Source organism: Vidua macroura, chromosome 1 (genome assembly GCF_024509145.1).
Source record: "Vidua macroura isolate BioBank_ID:100142 chromosome 1, ASM2450914v1, whole genome shotgun sequence".
Lineage (NCBI taxonomy): Eukaryota > Metazoa > Chordata > Aves > Passeriformes > Viduidae > Vidua > Vidua macroura.
The window spans coordinates 9038499-9060233 of record NC_071571.1 but is presented as its reverse complement, the minus strand read 5'-3'; the positions used below and the strand labels follow the sequence as shown (position 1 = coordinate 9060233).

The 21735-nt window shown below is 37.5% G+C and overlaps 1 protein-coding gene across 1 annotated transcript in view; it reads left to right on the top strand.

Annotated features, from left to right (window-relative positions):
- PTPRN2 (protein tyrosine phosphatase receptor type N2) overlaps positions 1-21735 on the top strand; it is a 636596-nt gene that overhangs the window by 586522 nt on the left and 28339 nt on the right. Inside the window, exons 17-19 of the mRNA XM_053982009.1 lie at positions 3342-3419; positions 15488-15607; positions 16760-16926. Of these exons, the coding sequence (XP_053837984.1) occupies positions 3342-3419; positions 15488-15607; positions 16760-16926 (365 nt within the window). The remainder of the gene's footprint in view (positions 1-3341; positions 3420-15487; positions 15608-16759; positions 16927-21735) is intronic.

Genomic DNA, 21735 nt, shown 5'->3' with positions numbered 1-21735 from the left:
AGCAAAGGTGGGATCCTGGTCTGATATTAACAAGAGGCAACCAGTTGTGATAATGTCCTTCATATATTTTCCTACTTTAGGGTACTATAAGTCAGCTTATACTACAAAGCCCTGTAGGAAAACACAAGTTGTGCCACTAAAGTTTTCTCTAGTTTTTCTTTTCCAAGAAGAAATCTCAGTGCTCCTCATTTTTCTTTTCATTTGCTTTTGATACTGGTAGTGATGGAAATCAGTACAATCAATTGCATGGCCAGTTATAGTAACCCTTGACCCCTAATATAAAATCATGGAAAAATAGATTGAAACATTATCACCAGACTTGCCTTTGCTGTACTGCAGCACAAAATGAGAATTCCACCATAGTGGAACAGTTGTAATAATTGTAGTTTTTTCTTTCCAACAATGGCTGTTCAATCCCATTCTGATGTAAGCCTTGTGAACCTGGTGCTTTGATGGGGAAATAGAGGGAAAAATCATGTTCTTTTTGAACAATTATTATTAGGGTGATTTCTGAAGGTTGTTCTGATGTAAAATGTTAGCAAACAATCAATTTTTGTTTCAATACTTGATTGTATGGAGTCTGGAGTTCTCCATTCTTCTCTGGAGAATACATTTTCTATTTTATTTTCATGAAGTGAGAAATCTGAGGGATCCTTGAAAGAAGATAATGACTACTTATTAAAAAAAAAAGCCTTTTACTTGATCCTTGATTAGTTAGTTTAAAACCCATTACTGACTTTATTTCTTTATTCAAACTTCTGTTAACATTGATAGATTAAGATGCCCTTGGTGTTCTTGCTGACCTTGAGAGAATAAAAAAGAACAAAGCAGAAACATTCAAGAACTGTCCCTTGCCATCACCTACTCATATTAAATTGAATGTGACCAGACTAGGGATTTTTCACACTTTTCTTGAAATCCATGGTCTTTTAAACAGTGCATGTAATACAAAATTGATGAAACCAGGAATTTCATTTAATTAGTGTAAACTTTGCTCTTATTTTTGTTCAGTTAAAGATCATTTAATAGTGTGATAGCATTTTCTGCCATTTTCTATTTACTCCAAGCAAGAAGAGTTTCTTCTCATAATTGTTTTTTGTGCAACACAATGTGCTTGGAATGTAATAATTGTAATTGTCTTTTGAATTATTGTTAAACTGCTGATATACTTCACCACTCTGTGCTTATTGTAATGTTTGCCACGTTCCAACAGCACCTTTGTGACAGAGGTTGATTAATGCTGAAATGCCAAGATTGGCCTATTCCTGATTTATCAGCTGAAGGTTGAGACCTATTTCCTCCATGACAGCACTATTTGCATCATCCTTGATTTCTTCTGCCTTTGTTTTCTGGCATGTCTACATTAAAAAAAAAAAAATTTAGGAAGAATTCAAAGCAAATTTTATTTTTTCTAAAGTTTGGTGTATTTACTGTTGGTTACATTTCCAAGCCAAGCTCTAGCCTGTGGAGAAGTGACATCATTTTTGAGTGGATGCAGCCCACAATTTCCTCTGGGAGTAGCACATTCTCCTTGGTGTAGGTCAATTTTTCTAAGTTAAGATTCTTAGTTCCAGCATAGGAAATCATTTCACCACAAATTTAAATCTTGTAGACCTTTGGGATTCAAAACAAAACAACAACAAATAATTTCAACTGTAATGGAGAATAAAATTCCCCCCCCCCCGGCTTTTAAGCTTGACTTTGCTTGATCACATTTGCTGTTGTTTTCAGCTGTGTTTAGTTCAGTGTCTTAATTCTTACAAAACAAAGCAAAGCACAAAAAAAAAAAAAAAAAAAAAAAAAAAAAAAAAAAAAAGTTGCCCCTTTTGAAACTTTTCCTAAGGGCTTTTTTGTTAATACTAATTTCTGAAGAAAGCTAGTTTTCCTTGGTCTTAAAATACCCACAGTAGTAAATGTCCTGCTATTAGATTTGCTTTTGTCAAAAGGCAAAGAAAGCAAGGTTGACATTTCTTTTGAGCAGTTGCTTGTTGGGAAGATTTATTTGCTGATAAGAGAATGAAACTTGGAATAAAATGATGGTATTGCAGACATCCTGGTCAAGGTTTTTTTGTAATTACGGGTGGTGAATCAGAAGTAAGCTTTTAGTCTAAATAGATTCAGTGACTTTTACCTGTGTTGTGTTGTCATGGAGAATTTTAATTTTAAGTCCAGCTTAATTATACATCAGAAAATTAGAAACATAAAAGTGTTCTCTTCCTTTTTGCAACATTCATCATATTGTTGTTCTGTTAGAATAACTTACATCTGTTCTTTTATGGTTCTTCCCTCTTTTATGTTGCACATAATTATGAGGTGCCTTTTTTACGCTGACATGTACCATCACTGAAAATTTTGATAGGCTATGAATAAATTCAGGAGATGCCTGTTAATGCAAATGTGACTCACATTCATTCTTATTCAGATCTTTACTTATAGAACAGAACTGTGTATTGAGACAAATTCTGCCTTCAGCTACATGGGTATAAGTTAACTCTTATCAACTTCAGTGTCACTGAGTCACACCCACACATCTCAGAGCTGAAATGGGTCTCTTTTCTTTATGTTCAAAGTTTTGTCCTGCCCAGTTCAGGGTTAGAATGAGTTTGTTTGTTTTTTAATCCTATCAGCAGATCTTCTTTTTCAGCAGAATGGATCCTAAGATTTAGAACCAAGAAAACCACCCATCAGTTCAAAAACATTCATTGTAACACACTAATCCTATTTACTCCTGATGGCTTTGTTTCTTAGATTCTTTATTTTTTCTGCTCAGTGAATTTTCTGCTCCTTGAATTAAACGTAATAATTAAGGTCTTTAAGCAGAACTTCCTCCATTGAGGCCAAATCCATGCATTTAGATAAATCAGCTAACCAGAAAAAGACAGAAACTGAATTTGTTCCCCATTTTTGATGTTTTTTAGTTACATGTGCCCTTGACTGGCATAGTGGAAATGGAGAACATATTTAGATGTGTGGAGCATTCTTAACATTCAGTGTAGAAAAATGTTTCAAAAGGCTCCTAGGTTGCTATGAAACCATGAGTACTGATCTCAAATAAATGCCTTTGTCAGCCACCATAAATGATCTTTCTCTGCATATTGAGGACATGGGACATTGTTCATCACGTGTGCTGATATTCATCTGGTGTCATCAGTCTTTTGAGGGAAAACAGCTCCTCTGAGCTTACAAATAGAAATAAAACACTTTACTTGCCAATAAAGGGTGGAGGGATATGACAGTCCTTTAGGAAGTATTTTGTTCTGCCCTCACATACTTTCTGTCTCTAACACTACAAGAGATTTCCTTTAAATAAGTCCGCTCTGTGTTCTTCTTCCTTATTCCAGATGGACCATGACCCCCGAAACCCTGCATATATTGCCACCCAGGGCCCTCTCCCTGCTACTGTTGCTGACTTCTGGCAGGTAAGTTAAAATTCTTTTTGAAAGCTGAATTTATGTCACAAGTTTTCCTGTACTTTTTGAAATGTAATTTGTGTAGAAGTGTGTTGTGCTTGAGTCACTGTAAGTGGAATAACCTTAATTTCAAAATATTTAAAATCTAGTACATGGATATTCAAGCCATTTATGTGTAAAACAAGCCCTGCTAAGGAATAGTTATCTGAAAATTATACTGAGAACCTCAGGGTAAAGTATTCATATTTTAGTACCTGGTCTCTGTAACTAAATTACTGCCAAGGATTCAGTGATTTTCAGAGGGCCTGAAGAGTGTAGCCAGAATTCATTGTCATTCTCCAGATCAGAAAGGACCTAACACCAAGTGCCATGAATTTTCCATTGAAATCTATTCCACATATGTTCCAGTTCTCCAATATGCATTTCCCCTGCCACAGGTAGTTAGGACCCAGCTGCATAAATTTGAGTAGGGGCAGAATTCTTTGCAGGATTGGGACTAAATGGAGTAGTTATTGATGCACAATTAGGAGCTTACTTTGTATGCAGGTGTTTTAGTGCTGGTGCAGCTCTCAGGTTTGGACCTACACACATTGACAGGGTAGATGTGTGTGATGGATACAAGTGTTAGATATTCCTTTGGAAGTACAGAACTGTGTCTAAAAGTTTACAGAAGCTGCCTGGGGAGGAGGCCAGCTGGGGCTTATTATCAACATGAACATATGCTTTTATTTTTTGTTTTGCATTATGAATTTAGAAGTTTTTGTTCTGAAGATAAGAGTATGTCTGTGTGACAATTTCAGAAGTGTCAATGTATTTTAGGAGCTTGCATCTGTTGAAATCATCTCTTCATCTGCATCACTTGACCTATCCTTAGAAATTATTAACTGATCCCTATTGAAGACTCTTTTCATGTCACGATTTTTCTGATGAGTAATCAGGACATTTTCAAAAAAGTTGTTGAAATTTGGGTGTGTGGATATTGAAGTGCTCAGTCCAAGATATTTTGGGACTGTTTTCTAGAAGGGCAGAGCAAATGCTTTCTGCCTGAAGTCAGGTGAGCTTTTGGTCTGGCTTGAATTTTCAAGTAGCTTCTGATTTTTATCTTCACTGTTTGGTAATTAGCTAGAATTGAGAAGACTGATCTTTTTTGCTTGGTACATGGATTCCTTCTAACAGGCATGATACTTGAAAATGTATTTGTTAAGTTACACATGCAAAATCAAATAGTATGTTAGCTATTCTTTAATGACATTTTATGATTTCTATGGCCCAGGTTTTTAATTGTTTCTTTTTTCATATTTGTACATCTACATTGTGCGTACTTTGGCCTGTAAATGCCCCGTTACATGTTGAAGAATATATGTTCTTGTTTTTAAACATGGCATTTAAAAAGCCCACTTTGAGTAAGCATTGCAGAAATCAGAATTAATCATACAAGCATAGTATGAAGGATATCCTTTGTTCTTCTCCCACATCAGTTTGAAAAGTTAGGCACCCTGTTTGCACAGTCACAAAGACTACAACTTTGTTCTGTGGTGCGATCTTCTTCATTCCACTTCATACTTAAAAGATCTCTTTCTTTACTTTCTTTCCTCATGCTATTTTGTATGGAAGAGTCTTCACTTTCCTTCTGCTCTTTTTGCTATTTTCTCTTCCAGTAATCCATCAGTGAAAGTTCACTCCAGCTCCCCACCAGATTTGCTGTAAACATCTCCTCAAAAGCCGTTTGGGAGCCGTGGTACAGCTTTGGTTTGAGTGTGGTTGTGTGCATTTCTGATGTGATGCTCTTTTACTATTTCTTCTGTTAGGTTCCATAGAAAAGGTGTTTTTTGACATTTATTTTGATGATGCCTGTCATTTCAACATAACAACACTACCTATGCCAGTGTCCTAGTTTGGTCTATGACCCACTTTTCTTAAACTTCCTGCCTATCACAATTCAGTGTGCCAATTCTTGTCCCAAACCTTTTATACAGCCCAGGGTATCAACCAGAGGTAGTAAGCAGGCCAAGAGAGATGAGCAGAGCACTGCATCCACGACCATGGACATGAAGAAGATACAGTGTACAAGTCAAAAGCCGTGGCTTGAATATGTTACACTTTATACCCAGTTGCAGGAGAAAAGTTAATTTCTATTTTCACTTAATTGTGCCTATTTTAATGTAAAGCCTAGGAAACCTGAACTTGCTATGGAAAATAGTCTTAACTCCTGTCAGGGCACAATCAGTTGATATTTACTTGGATACAGTTTTCTGTTGTTTATGGTGCTTCCATGATGCTGCCACAAGGGATTGTTTAATGATTCAATTATTCATTCCTGATACATCTTCTCAGTGGTTCTCCTCCCTCTCCCTCCTCCACTTAATGCCAGCTGTTGCAGAGTTGCATTTCTGTTTTCCCTTTTTGTGCTCAGTGAAGCAGTTTTCTGACTGATAGTGAGAAGAGCAACTAACTCCAGAGGGATCTGGGACTGTTCTGCTGTTCCTTGTCTAAATGCACAATGTCATGCTTTAGCAAGTCCAACAGAAATTCTTGGAGCTTAACATCACCTTCCATAGCAATATTTACTGGATGTATTGATTCCTATTTTTGCAGAGATTTTGCTGCTGAGATTCCCAACAGTCAGGGTGCACAGTGGGCATCAGCCACTCCGTTGTGTCTTGGATGAAAGGTTGCCCCAGCAAGAACTTGTTGTAATTGTTTCCACTCCTGTAGGCTTCTCAAGCTGACTTCCAGAAAACTCTTCTCTACAGAGCATTTGTTTTACTTGAAAGTGTAAGGCTACTTTCTTGGCATTCACAACTCAGCTGATATCCGCAATGAAATCCAAACTGCTTCTGATCTGTGCTGACTGTCTGCATCTCATGCTCTTATTCCAGATATAGTTTCTAAACCAGCTTTCTCTCAAGCTTTCATTATATTCTCCCACCAGTCAGTGACTACCTCTACAACAGCAAGTAGTCTGGCCTGCTATGAATGGATATGTGGAATGTCACAATACTTTGTAGGTTTTAACAAACAGATAATTTAGTTTTGGGCAATGTTTTTTTCTAGTTTTACTGGCAGGCCCCTCTAAAACCTGTTGTGTTGATCCAGTGCCCAGTATTTTAGTGCAAGTGCTGTAAGACACTTAGCAAACAAATTCCCATTTACTGTATTCAAGTTGCCCAGATCCAAACAAAGATCATAGTTAGCTCAGTGCCTCTCCTTTCTCAAACTAGGCAGAGCTTTTTCATACAACATTGATGGTGCTTGGCCCAGGCTCATGTAGTTTAGCATTCTTAGTACAGGTGAGGTCTTAAGCTGCACCAAGAGAAATACACCTTGGATATTAGGAAGAAGTTTTTTACAGAAGGGGTGATAAAGTACTGGAATGGCCTGCCCAGGGAGGTGGCGGGGTCACCATCCCTGGATGTGTTGAAAAAAAAGACTGATGTGGCACTCAGTGCCATGGTTGAGGTGTTAGGGCTGAGTTGGACTTGATGCTCTTAAAGGTCTCTTCCAACCCAGTGATTCTGTGTAATGCAAGCCTAGTGCAGCTATAGGATTGAAGAAGCACCAGTCCACTTATCTCACTAGTGACCACTTCTTGGAAGATTATGTCTTTTTGGTAGGGTGGAGAAGAGCAGGTATCATTCTTCAGTACCATTTAATTTGAGCCACTAGAATTGGCCATTAGTCTCATAATTTTCTGTAAAACTTTCTATTCCTTTGGGTTTCCAAGTTGACCTGAAAGATCAGCTTGATGAAAGTTTTTCTTTCAAAGGCACAATGTTTGAGCTGGAGATGGTCCAAATGCCTGGATATTGGTTATTTGCAAATGGTGTTAGAATTTGTATATACTGTAAGAAAAATAATGATAAAAAAGGCAGTAGCCTTACACTGACTTCTAATGGCAAAAAGCCTCCATGGTTATCTGCGTCCCTCTGGTTTACTTCTCCAGCTCCTTAGATTCTTGGCATAGCTTCTCTAAGTTAGCAAGTGCCAAGTTATCTCCAACTTTCCTGGCTTACCTATTCCTTTGAAAACTTTCTAGCCTGCAGGAGTTATGTTGTCAGTCATCTCATTGATCTGTTTTGCCACAGGGCTTCTTAATCTGTCTGGATGCTCTGTGTTTGCGGCTCAAGCAGAGATTTCATCTCTACCCGCTTGTCATCTCTTGGACCACTCTGGAAATTTTCCAGCCACTACATTAATTAATTTTGAAAAGCCTCCAGCTGATTTAAGTCTTCTTTTAATTTTATCTGGTCTTGTTTTCATCTTTTACCAATTACTATTTCTGAGAAATACATCCTTCATTGATTCTATTCTTGATCAGTGGGAATTCCACCTCACTATTCCCTTTCTCGAAAACTGGATGACTGTCCTCACATGGTATTAATCCATTTTTACCTGAGTGGTTAAACAATTTGTCAGGTCTGTGGGTTGTTTTCTTCTCAGCTGGAAAGAAAATTCATCCTCAGGACAGGGTTTTGCTTTGATAGAGTTCCATTTTATTTACAAAGAAATAACTGTTTTATTTCCTTGAACAAAGACAGAATCAAATATCAGTCAATAACTTCTATTTGCCAAATCTCATTCACCCAGTGTTTTACCCCCAACCTCTCTTTCAGCTTTTCTTCTACCAGGATCACAATGCTAGTTTGTCAAGCTGTGCTGGTGGTTTCTTTATTCCTTTTACACATTTATGCTGCTTATCAGGATTAATCATCCTGCCTTGATTAATGCTCTCTCTCTACATTAAGCATATCAGTTTCTAGAGAAACTCACAGGTCCATATGCTTCATGTTTCTCTTGTTTTTGATGATAACTTCTGTAATTTCAGTTATCAGTTCATAAAAGAGTTTGCTTGTTTCTTACATTTATCTTGAATGAAAGGTGATGATTTTGTCCAGCAGCTTCAGTGAGATTTCACTCAGCTCTTTCACATAGCGCTATTAAAATTCAACATCTCTTTGAACATAATTCAAAAGAAAGAGGATGTAGAACATTTCTGATCTATAACAAGTTTTCGCAGCAGGAGTTCCATGTTGTGAATAATTCTGGAGGCATAAAATTTTATTATTTTCAGTATGTGCTGGGTTATAATTCCACAAAATATTTGACATGAAGTACATGTCTTAACTTGCAAAATATCCTAAGAAGCAAGGGATGATAATATGCAAGAAACTATTTCTAAGAGTTAGGATACTTAGAACCAACTGTCCTTTCACTGAAAAATTGTTCTTAATTATGCTGGTTTTATAAATTGTATGTCTGCTAAGGTTCATCATCTGCAAATGAACATTTCTGTAGGAGGCCATAAATTTTCTCTCTGAAATATACGCCATATAATGCCTTTCTTTCATAAATCTACCCACATTTGCCCTTCTTTCCCCTCCTTCTTTTTGGAGGGAACTGGATTTTCACTTTTTTTTTTATTTTGCCACAGTAAGTGAAATAGCGGGAGGGAACAAGCACTTCCTGCCATGCTTGGAAATTGAAATAATATGTGACATATATACTTCTGTAAGAATTTGTTGTGCTCCTGTGATGTCCTCCCTCCATGAAGAACGTAATTAATCATTATCTGAACATTATTGAAGTTCTGCAGCAGGGGTAGAGAAATATGACTTTCCTCATTTTGCAAATGCTGGGTAAGGTACAGTGTACCTATAGCAGTTAGTCATGAGAGTAAGTTAAATACAGTCCACATTTGTAGTGGAAACACTCATAGTTTAGACCAGAAAACTCCATGGGTTTTGCCTAAACAGATCTGTAGCCCAGAGTAAATAGATCCTCCAGTGCTTCAGTCTGGCAAGGATGACAGAGCAGACACCACTCACAAGCAGCACCAAGTCAGACAGGAGGTGGAAGGCAGACTTCAAGTGCTGCCCCTTTGTGGTCGGGGTGCTCCTCTAGGAAGCAAGGAAAAGCTTCATCATCCTACACATTCTGGGTCAAACCCATGCTCTTCCTTAACCCATCTTGCCTCCACTACTTGTCAGTACACGAAATAGTCTTGAAACTGGAAATGCCTTTCAGCCTTCTTGTTAATGCTGCCTGTCTCTTGCCGACAAACAAAGAGAGTCCTCACTGGAGTGGAGGTTTCCACTGTTGTGGCTATAGTGACTGGGGAAACCTCATCTCTGTTCCCTTGATTATTTTTTACTTTTATTGCCAGACTGTTAAATGTAAAGTGCAGAAGGGGTCCCAAGAGTAAAGTCCATAGCTCTAATAGAAGCCAGGCAGTTCAACTGTCATTTGCTTTTTGTTGCCCCAGTCCTGCATTTCTTAATCTAAAACAATTTTTACTTTTCTTTACCCCTGTTCAGGAGTAAATTATCAGCATCAGTCCGAAAAATTGACTGATGGTTTCCTCTCAGATCAAAATGGCATATTAAGAAATGATTCCTGAATCACAGTCTTGAGGATGTGATAAATCTTTGCATGTCCAATCAGCAACACTTACTTCTCTCTTCTAGTTTTGGAATTCAGCAAAAGAAATACAAAATACTGTCAGTTGACTGTTTCCTCTGTAAAAAGGATTAGTCATCAGTAGTCTCCAAGGGCAAATCCCAGTAGCAGGAGACCATGTCCCCATTGCTGAATGAGTCTTCCAGCAAAATCAGTGTTCCAAGCCCATGGGCTGAGTGGGAACAACTGTACCAAACTCTTGTCTGCTGTAAATGCTGGTTTCTGTGCTCCCAGTTCAGCATGTTTTGTGAGTGCTGAAATTAATTTACAGACTAAATTATTATTCTGCATTTTGTTCTGTGCAGACACCGGGCTTTCAAGCAGTTGTGATTCCCAAGTTTTATTTTCTTTGCCTGGAATGGGACTTCCTGCATGTCTAATTAGTTCTCACCTTCAGAAAGAAGAGCAGATGAAAACCAACAGAAAGCAATTCAATGTGTAAAATATGCATCTTTTAATTTAATAAAGGAAAAACAGCAAGGGAGACATAGGCACAGAACAGTAGCCCCTAGAGCTCTAGTAACTTGTCAAGCCATGAGAAATAAATATAGCATTAGAAATTCCACAGGCGTTCAGTGAAGGAGTCTGCTTTTACCATGCTCCCTCTAATTATGGCTCTGGTTGGAGAAGGTACTTAGAAATGGTCCCTTAAAATTTGTAGCCCTTTATTGTTTAGTTTCCACATTTTCAATACTAAAGGAAAAGCTAATTTCTAATTATTTTGGTGGACTTTTGCTCCTTAATGTGGTATTGTCAGCAGTGCAGCTCTAAACAGAGCTCATATTTAAATTATTTAATAATAAGGCTTGTTAGGAGTCTACTGAGAAGAATAAGAGCAGTTTATGTCTCTATGAGAAAGCAGAAAGAGAAATTATTGCAACACATACAGTCATCTTGAATTTGCCTTTCCCTATGACTTCCAAATAAGTGTTGCTACAACAGGAGGGGACATAATACAACTGTGTATTTATATATGGTCCTCTCTGAAGGCATTTTTCCAGCTGCAGTCAGATGCTCTTTAAATGAAATACAGATTGTTGACCGTTAACCTTTCAATCTACAGATTTGCTTAACTTTCAGGCACCGTTATGATTTTGCAAATGGCAATTCTCACCTTGCCAGATTTTACCCATTTCCTATTAAAATTATGTCATTTACAAACAAAATATTTCACAAAAAAAGTTAGTATGACTTTCTGACTGGAATGCATTGTGAAGCTCTGGTTGGTAACAAAAATCTAAATTCAACCCAATTTTTTCCTTCAGTTAAAAGTTCCTTATTTTTTTATAAAGCTTGAAAGACATCACAGTTGAGTTAATTATTTTCACAATATGTAATGGGATGAATGTTATCTGATGCAGCAAGGGTTAGCAGCTTATGTTGTTTTTTTAGGAGTCCTGTTCATTCATATTGAGTTTTGATTATCAGGAATTATTTGGGTTCTCTGCTGGTTCCTCTGCTTTTCGAAGTCTTTGTATTTACCAATTAAACCAATTGTATGGGAAGCCTAGAAGTCTGAAAAAGTAAATTCTGCAGCTTGCTGGAGGTCTCTCCCAGAGAGCAGCTGGTGTGATTTGCAGGTTATATTTAGTGAACTGGCTGGATTTAACTGACTATCCCATCTCTTTTCTACTTTTAAATCATTGCATTTTAGAAACTTCTGCACTAGTCTCCATTAAATGAAGAGTGTCTGGGCAGAGCTCGTATCTTGTCATTTCCCCATCACAAAAATGACAGAAATTGCTGAAAAAGGAGTTTGAGAAGAGTCATTTATTATAAAAAGAAGCTTCAAAGTGATGAAGTGTCTGAAAAAGAAAAGGGGTTCATATTAACCATTTTATTTACAAGCTAGTAAACAAGGACATTTTAAAGTATAAACTATCAAAAACTGATGTTTTATCAGATTTATGGCATTGTTGTAACACTGGTTTTGCTATTTGTGACTTTGTTTTTCTCATTACATGAAAAACCAATTCTGTGCTCCTTTTCAAGTCATTTTTACTAAATATAATTCATCCCAATGTGGAAGCCCTTTATATGGAGCTGGCAATACTGGATAACCACAGCATGAGGTCTCTACACTTGGTAGATTTCATCAACAGGGAATTCTGAGGATCACAAATGCTCTGCTCATCTCTGGGTTGCAGGATTCAGCCTTTAATTTGCAGCAAATGGAACAGGATGGTGTTATTCTTATCCAAGAAGTGTTCCGAGAATGATGCATAGAGCAGAGCCTCATTAAAGACCATTAGCATGGTACTCTCTAGGCCTAAGGCTGAAGGTGGACATGTCATACAAAATCATGCAGTGTCCTCCCTTTTCAGCAAAGAACGCACTGCAGGCTCTGCAGTGAGCTCCTGTACAGAACTCGGGCTTTCACAGGACTCCATGCAACATTTCTTCTTCTGCTGAAAGTATTACCATGAATTACAAATATGAGCCTGCCTGTGCTAAGTGATTTAAAAAAAATAAAATAAAATTAGTTTTATATATTGCAAATATATACATGTGTATATTATATGATGTATATATATAAATATATTTAGTTTTTGTAGAAAATTAGAATCTAAGGCTTAATTTTGCTGGGCTCTACATAAAAAGAAAAGCCTCTGCCCTGACGACCTGATGTTCTCTTTATTCTTCTATCACACTGTGCAAGCATACAAAGTTCAGAAATATGTGAATTGCTGCATATTTGCAGTTGAACTTCTTCCTCCATTCTCCAAGGCCAGCTGAAATGTCTCTTTGGTAACCGCAGGTGCTTTTTCAGAGGCTGTGCTGGGATTGTGCAGACCAGGTCTGGGCTACCTGTTCTTTCTTTACCAAGATACATTCCTGGGGCCACTTTGTAGTTTATGAGTGTGTCTGGACACTGAGCACAGCCAAGTGTGAAGTGTGCTGGGAGATGCAGCTTCTGAAATCCCCATCAATTGCTTAAAGATGGGGAGGTAAATAGATGACAGTGTAAAACTCTGTGAACTGCCTTTGACTCATCCTACTTCCAAGTTATTTGGAAATACATGGTAATACATACCAAGCTGGTGTTCTAATATTTAAATTAGCAGGGAAACAGTGAAAATGCTGGAGTCCTCCAGTCACAGGTGGTGAGCCTTAGTGAAAATCCCATCTCAATGGTAAGCACAGGAGATGCAGGGACAGTTGCTTGTAACAGGAATGAAGGCACTAGATTGTATTGCCTTCTTGATTTAGTAGATTTGACTTCTACTTTTCACACAATGACCTAAAAGAAATATTATACCCCAGAGTAACTTTGAAATTGTTTGTTTAAATTAACTTTCATTTGGATTTATGCTTAATGAAATCTTCAGAGATGCAGACAGCCCCTCTCTAATGAAATGTTCTGTCTTTGAACCAATGAACAGGGTTGCCAAACTGTAAGGATTCCTCTCTAAATGAGTGGGCTTTTATAATGTTACACTTGGGTGGCACAAGCAGAGTGCTCGATGATTAGTTTATGGTCTAGATCATTGTATTTTTATTACACTCATAAAAACTGTGTTTCTCCTCATTTTCTTAATGGCTTCAATGAGCTTCTATACCTTCTAGAGGCACATTAAATCGTTATGTGATGAAAGTACTGATTTAGTGGGGCTAGTTTTAAAGTAAGATGCATGTTTTGAATTCTTATCTTAGTCTGATTGCTGGCTGAAAAAGGTGAAACTATTTTAGAATGAAAGAAATCTGTATCATCTTCCTTACATATAAAGAAGGTTTCCAGCTGTGGCCTGAAACAAATGCAGTACAAAAAAGATACAAATGATAAATATATATCTATCTGTAAAGTGTCTATAATTTTAAAGTATGTTTAAATGGTTTTGTGGCATTGTGAGGTTTTAACGTGAGGATGAGAAAATTACAGACATTTTTATTTTAAAAACCTTTTTAAGGGGTTAAAAATTAAAATATTATTCTTAAATTCCACTGTAATTTTTCACCCCACTTCTTTTCAAAATGATAAATAACCCTATTCTGTGTAAAGCCTAGATTCATTTCTCTAAATAATTCTAAGCTCATTTTAAAAGTAGTTTTAATTATGTTGCAAAATGAAATAAGGGAAGAAAAACATTATTTGTTTCTCTATATGCAAGCTATTCTTAAAAGAGAAGACAACATCATTATCCATGAATGGGAAACCTTTTTATTTGATATGTAATTTAAAAAATAATCCTTGAATAGAATGTATCATCTCATCTTTGCACAGTTTAGACAAAGGCCTTTTTTGTTGACAAAATTTACATGTCAATACAGTTGCTTATAAATATTTCTGTGAAATAAACATAACCCTTCACAAAAAGAGCAGTTTACTCTTCATTTAGTAATTTTATATGCTAGCAAAAAGACAATGAAAGTTGTATGCAAATATAACATCAATGTACAGCATAATAATAACAACAGTTTTTAGTGATTATGCTGCTTGGTATTAATTCATAGGAGCCTTTTTGTTCAGTCATGGGCTGTGCTTGGAACAGAGATATGCCAGACCAGAGCATCTCTGCTTGTTTGCTGTTTGTGAGAGACATCCACAAATCCTTTAGTTGAGGATGTGCTTGATTCTTGTATCCTCCTCTGTGGCTGGTCTAAATTATTAAGTGATCATGCTGACAGGAATATACTCTGTTTTCCTCTGCTTCTGCTGTACCTGTGCTCTGTGAGTGCACTGTCTGCAGCACAAGCTGGACTTTCATTCTACCTCCAGGAAAAAGAAGAAGACGGAGAAAAGGGGAAAACAGAATGAGAAAAGAGAAAGGAGAAGTGGAGAAAAAAAATAAGAAAAATAAATTAGAAAAGAGGGAAAGAGAAAGGAAAATAAAAAGAAAATTAAAAAAAAAAAGGACAAAGGAAGAAAGAAGACAAAGGAAAGCTGGAAGGAAAGAAAGAAAGAAAGAAAGAAAGAAAGAAAGAAAGAAAGAAAGAAAGAAAGAAAGAAAGAAAGAAAGAAAGAAAGAAAGAAAGAAAGAAGGAAAAAGAAAGTAACGCACTTTTGCAACAAATCTTTTATAAATGTGCATTTGGAGGGGTGACTTCTCCATCCAAAATGTTCCTGGAAAAACAGATTTGCTTTGAATTTTCTCTGCCTTTTATTCATTACTGTTGTTCAGATGCAACTTTTATGATCGTTTCAGCAATGCAGCACTTTAATGGCTTTTGCTACTTGGCAAACTGAAAAAAAGACATGGGGTTGAGCACACAAACAGGTTTCAGTACACATGACTTTAGTAGGTCTGTGCTTGCTTCAGTGTTAAATATCAAATCTTAAATAGATGGGTGTTCTGCAAGCACCATTCAGTGTTCCTTTAGTGGATCTAAAAGTTTGACAGAAAAGCAGTTGAACATGGTACCGTGAGCCAGGAGAGATTTTGGGGATGACCTGAATTGAAATCGCAGGAAATTCTTTAATATTTCATGGACGCCTGCAAAATATGGTGCCAGTTTATTCAGGGATTTGAAAGCAGCTGCAGAGTAAAAGTGTCTAATGAAAATGAAATAAATTTCCTGTGAATGGAATAAATTTTGATTGTGTGTCTGAGTGCAGTAATTATACATGTCACGCAGTAATTAGGCAGTCACAATGTGGCCACGGTGTCTTTCTTTGTCTGCAGATGGTCTGGGAGAACGGCTGTGTCGTTATTGTCATGCTGACACCCCTCGTGGAAAACGGAGTCAAACAGTGCTACCACTATTGGCCAGACGAAGGGTCAAACCTCTACCACATCTACGAGGTACCTGCACAAAATTTCTGGTTGCAAACGTGACAGTAAGTGCAGGGGCTGATTCCATTCGGGGCAGAAGGATGCTGGAGATGCTCTAACCCGGAGGTCGAGCTGCGGACTCTGAAATACACTTGGTGTGCCTTCGGGTAGTTCTGCATTTGCAAAAAAATTGGAGTGCAGCTTTAACAGCAAGGTGGTTTCCACCGAATAAAGTATCGTAAATAATGGGTGAAATATTGCAATATTAAAAAGGACAATAATGTTTGCATTTTGAATGGTTTTGCAAGTGGTTAATATATGAAAGCGTATATTTTTGTTTTATAGGAAAATAGTATTTTTAGAACTAGTGGATTTTGCCTTAGGATAGTCATATGTAAATCTTTGTAGAAATACCTCTATATTGCTGTAGTAATTAATCCTATCTATTTTTATCTCTTGCCTCAGTCACAACAACAAATATATATTTTTATTTTCTGCTTTGCATTTCTAGCCCAAAATACCATATCACGAGTTATGTTGCAATGCAACATTGACAACGACTGTCAGATTTTTCCAGTGGTCCAGCTGTGTAGAGGAAGAAAATAATACCACAATGCCAAATATGAAGAAATATGGAGAAATTGTGAAAAAATACTGTTATTTAAACTAAAATGGGAATAAAATAATTTTCTGAAAAGATGAGCTCTGCAAATAACCTGCATTTTTAAATGCTTATTTTTCTTCATAGCAAAAGAAACTGAATTTTTACTTCTCATGTGAATTCAACTCAGATTTTTAAGACCTCTGAGAGTGGGCTGGGCAATGCATTTGTGGACATTTCTGAAAAGAAAGGAGCTGTCAGTCTAACACATTTTCAATATAAAATATCTTTTGTATTCACAAATGTTATAAAGATTTAATTCAGTGAATTTTCCTTTTGCATTAAAATTGTCAAGATTTTTCTTATGTTTTCAATGCAAGAGCAATGGCAGCTGACCCCTTTCTGACAGCTACATTGATTGCTAAATAATTTTTTTTTTCCCCTCCATACTGGCCAATTTGCTAATAAAAATAAAATCTTCATGCCATTCCTTCATCCCAGAAATCTTACACCTGCAATCCTGGAGACGTGACTTGCAACCAGAATTGCTGATCTCCGTTTGTTCCTTCCTGTGGGTGCAGGTAAATCTTGTCTCTGAGCACATCTGGTGCGAGGATTTCCTCGTGAGGAGCTTCTACCTGAAGAACCTGCAGACCAACGAGACCCGCACAGTGACCCAGTTCCACTTCCTCAGCTGGAACGATCAGAGGGCTCCCGCTTCCACCAGATCCCTTCTGGATTTCCGCAGGTAAAGCACAAAGTATGGCGCTTCTTCTAAGACCATACGGGCCTGAGGAACTAGTGGTTTTCCTTTAAAGATTTTTGGGTTGAAAGTGGGCTCCTCAGCCTGTAATGCCACAATGCTAAACCAAGAGAAATATCATCAGTAGGTTGATGTTTAGCATTGCCTCACACAGAGATGTTGCCTGGGTTTAAGACATATTCATTTCACATTTAGAGATCAATACCTTTCCTCCCTTTGTATAATCTCAGTGCTTCTGTATTTCTTTGTTTTTCAAGTATTTATCCATTTCTGCAACTTCCAGGCTTTTCGTGTGGCTCCCCCAAGATCCTTATGTCAGGACACTCACAAGTAAATTAGGAAGTGTGAGCTTTAAAAAAAGAATCACAATGGAGCCATATGGCCATAGCATCATTCCCATGGTACCACTTGCTCATAAGGATCCAACAGAGAGGTCTGCAGACCCTTGGCTGCAGGAAGGTGGAAGCTTGAGAAAGCAGATGAAAATGTTGACAAAGCGTACCCTTTGGAACGTTAAAGAAAGTCAGTGTGGCTTTAAAATACAAATATACAAAGGCAAAAAGCTGCAAAAGTCCTCGCCACCTTCCACCTTCTCTAATGTTTGCTGTGCCTATCTAAATTTTAATTTGAAAATTAAAGCCATGCATGATAAATACTGGAGCGAAATAATCTTTATTTGATTGCAAACCGTGCCCAGTGCATCACGTGTAGGTGTTAGCGTGTACCAGCTAATCCACAGCGACGCGCTTATGACTAATGAAAAGAATCTCCAGGAGGTTTGGGGAGTTGGTGCTCCATCCGCCAGCGGCCTGTGGGATCGCGTGTTGTTCTCTCTGCTCTACAATATTATCTACAACCCCCCAAAGTGATTATACGGGGCTCAGCGCTCAAAAGATCCAAACTTGTTTCTTTCAAGGAGTGCTGGGAGGTCTGACTGATGCCAGTCGAAGTTGTGCGTCTGCCCCCAAGGGGAGGAGCTGGCATACAGCCAGCAGGAGCTGGTTGCACAGTTGTCCGTTGGCAAAATTCTACCCTTAAAAATTTAGGGCTAAATGCCACCCTTCATCTACTCAGTATTCTTGTACGTTTTGCAAGACTTTTCAAAGCAGAGAGACATCTCACACGGTGCAGGTCAGGTAATGGAGTGCAGCTGCTCTGAGTCACTTGGAGCTATGGCTAAGTGAGGATGTAAGGATATACTACAGAGTCACAACACAAAAGCACTAGTGGAGCAAGGAAACACAGCCATAGGATGGAGTTGAAATTCTAATTGAATTTTCAAGGTTTTCTTCTCTGGGTTCAACTTTAATATGATTTTTATAGGTTGATTTCCCTTTGCTTGTGGCACCGAGGAAGTTGCCTGTAGTGAATTTTTGTAGTGAGAATTGTGACTCGGTTCCATTAAGCTGTGTGAGGCTGCAGCACAGAGCTGGTGCAGCGTCCGGCTTTGCTCTTTTCAAAGTTAGTGGGAAATCTGCTAGCAATTCTAACTAGAACATAAATGAGCCTGTACAGCCAGGACATCTGAAGTTCAGAGCGCCTCGCCTCTGACTTGTTTCAGTAAGGATTGAGGTCCCTGCGTGAGCTGCAGGATTAGATCTACAGTAAGTCACAGTTCACGCCGCCAGGAAAGCGCCTCTTAGAGTGACATTGTGTAAGGGTTAAATAGCCGTGTGGAAGAAGTGTTGTGCAATACTTTGAAAAAGAAAAATGATAACTAGATGAGAAAAGTAGCGGAGCTGCCATTCTTTGTATTTTAAGCCAGTATGGGAATGAACCTGTTAAGATTTAATTGAATTCTGAGTGTTCATTTCACATGTATTCACAGTCCAGTGTAGGGTACTGTAATCATTTGCTACGTGCAGATTTTGTACAATGAACTCATAGTACTGAATGCATAGTAAAATTCCGCCTGAAAAGGAATTTTGGCATGCACAATAGCTGGTCTATGAATCTCAGTTTTCTTGGTCATCTGATCTTCGGGTTGTTTTTTCTTTTTTGTTCTTTTTTAATGACAAAAAAACTAATGCACTATTGCTAAAATAATGTATTTGGAATTCATTAATACAATACATGTTTTGCACCTGAAGCTTTCTATTGAAAGTACAGACTCTGCTGGATTACAACAGCTGAGTCATAAAGCCCCCAGAAAAATGTCTGACAGTGCTACCATACTCGTAGTAGGGTAGTGCTAGGAAGGGGCTGCTCTCATTTCTTTTAATATTATCTATGTTTTTATGTGCATTCAGTGTGTTTGTATATATATATGGATATGTGTGTATATTTATATATTCACATACATATATGAAATTAAGCATATACATAACCAACCCTCTATTTTTTTATAATTCATCACCAAGAAAAATTGGATTCCCAAAATTACCTTGCCCAGAGTCTGTGGAAATATGGACCTAAACATTTTTATTGAAGTAAATTTTGCAAGTCTCTTTGAAAACTGAAAGCTTACATTTCTCTTACTCTGTATCAGACAGTGATTTAGATGATTTTGCATCTAGCAGATACATTAAACCTTGCTGAATAATCTATCATACTTTCATAATGTAGGAATAAATTGCCAAAAAGAGATTATTCTATATACTTTACAAATCTGTACAAAAGACAGTCCCTGAGAGGTGAGGCTACTACGGAAACCACTGGTCAGTTTTAAATGCTTCTGGAGTCCTAATTTCATTTTGAACAATAGACCAATCATTATTGCTCTGGACTAGCTTGTTAGTCATGCACTGATATGTGTCATTAAATATTTCTTAAGCCCAGAGGGAGCACATTTACACTTTAAAGAGGGACTGCTAAGTTAAAAGATAATTAGCATCACATGTGAGGGCTTTGCTTAAAATATATATCTATTATGCTATCACTTCTCGCTGTGTGCAATGGCATTTACTAACACTGCTCACTTTAAAAATGGACAAATTCTTATTTTGCCAGCTAATTAGCGGTTGCCAGTGTCATTTTTGTGATGTTGCAGCTAGTAATATGAGCCCAGTTGCATAGTCACAAAAGTGATCATTGGAAACTGTGACTCTGCTGCAGGGACAATGTGGGAAACCCCTTTTCTGAGCCTCTAACGACCTCTGACCTTTGCTTGCTGATGGTTTGCATGATGATTTCTTTTTCACTCAATGAGCCAAGGGTTGGTTTGTATTACTAATCATTCTTTCTAAGTTAATTCTTCCTGTATATGTATATATATATATATATAATATATATTTTCTTCAACATTCAAGAACTTTGCTTACTGATGAATTTTCAGCTCACTCTCATTAGCCAGAACTAAGAATGAAATGAGATGTTGCTGCACTTCTAAATATTTTCATAAGCTATATATAGACAAAGCTATGAACCAGCTGGATTGAAACCCTTTGTTTTAATGTGTTTTCTGAAATGTGTGATAATGAGAATGTTTGAAACGCCTTCAATAAAACTGACAAACATAAGGTGTCTTTCCCTAACATGTGTCTCTGGCTGTCTGATTTACTGAGAGGTCTGATAGATTTAGATGGAGTTTGTCATTGAAATGATATTAGGACTTTGGTAGATGGCTAGTCACAACATGCAAATATCATATTAGTGGTGCCACGCAAGGAACAAAGGAACCACACAAGCAGAAAGAGAAACGGTAAATACCCCTCTGTAGTGCTTAGCTTTTATTTCATACTTGAAGTGGAAAAACAACTCTTTACTAATGCATTTGATGGGGGTGGGGGGAGAGTGACCAGCTGCAAGTTGGGGAATGCAGGCTGACTGTATCAGATGTTGGTACAGTCATTTCAAGTATGATTTACTGTACAATTTTTAAAAAACAAACAAAACAAAACAAAAAACAACCCACCAAACCAGGCTTTATATCATATAGAAGGAGCTGATCCTCAAGATACGACCATCAGGAATTGAATGGTTCATTCATGTGAAAACTCTGCTGTAGCCCAAGTCATTGAAGTTTTGTTTGGTACTGCCTGCATGTAGATATATTTATGGACATATAAATGGTCCATTTAACTTCTGAGGTCATGTGCTTCTCAATGACTTACCACTCATTTAATAAGAACATTGTTCTACTGCACTAATTACTCACATCCAGGGAATATAGAGACAGAATGTCTCTGTAAGTATGATTTACATAAGTAAGCAAAAGAGTAAGAATTGTGAAAAGTCCCTGAAGTCAAATGTCTAAAGGGAATCCCAACAAGAACTTAATATTGTTCTCAAGTTTGGTTAGAATCTTAAGTAACAAAAATAAGAATGTGAAAACATGGTTTCATGGGATATCACCAATACCTCCATAGCCCCTTTTGGATTGAGTTCCAGGTATCCCAACACCCTGTCAGAAGTTTAAGCATCTTCAGGCTATACTGTAAGCAGCGTTTAAAGATATGTGCATGTTTTCACAGCACAGATGTTAGTGAATAGATGAACAGCCAAGAACTAAATGATTCAGTAGGTTAGTTATGCTTTAAAATTCATAATAACATCACACCACTGTTGTCAAATTTCAGCATCTCCCTTTAGTTTAGTTATCAGGATCCATGTAACACTTACACTGAGCTGGGGAGCACACTTACACTATTAGAGCACCCCTTGGAAGCTGCCCTATGAAATTATTTTATAGGAGACCTTCTAGCTCCAGTAAACTCAAACATCTCATCAAATAATTTGAATGAAAGGTTTTGATTTCTTGAAGCAATGCTTTCCCATTTTAGCCTTTATTCATCTTGCCTTGTTAACATATGTGTGCATATTTTATGGGTTTTTGGCCTGCGATGTTCTTGACAT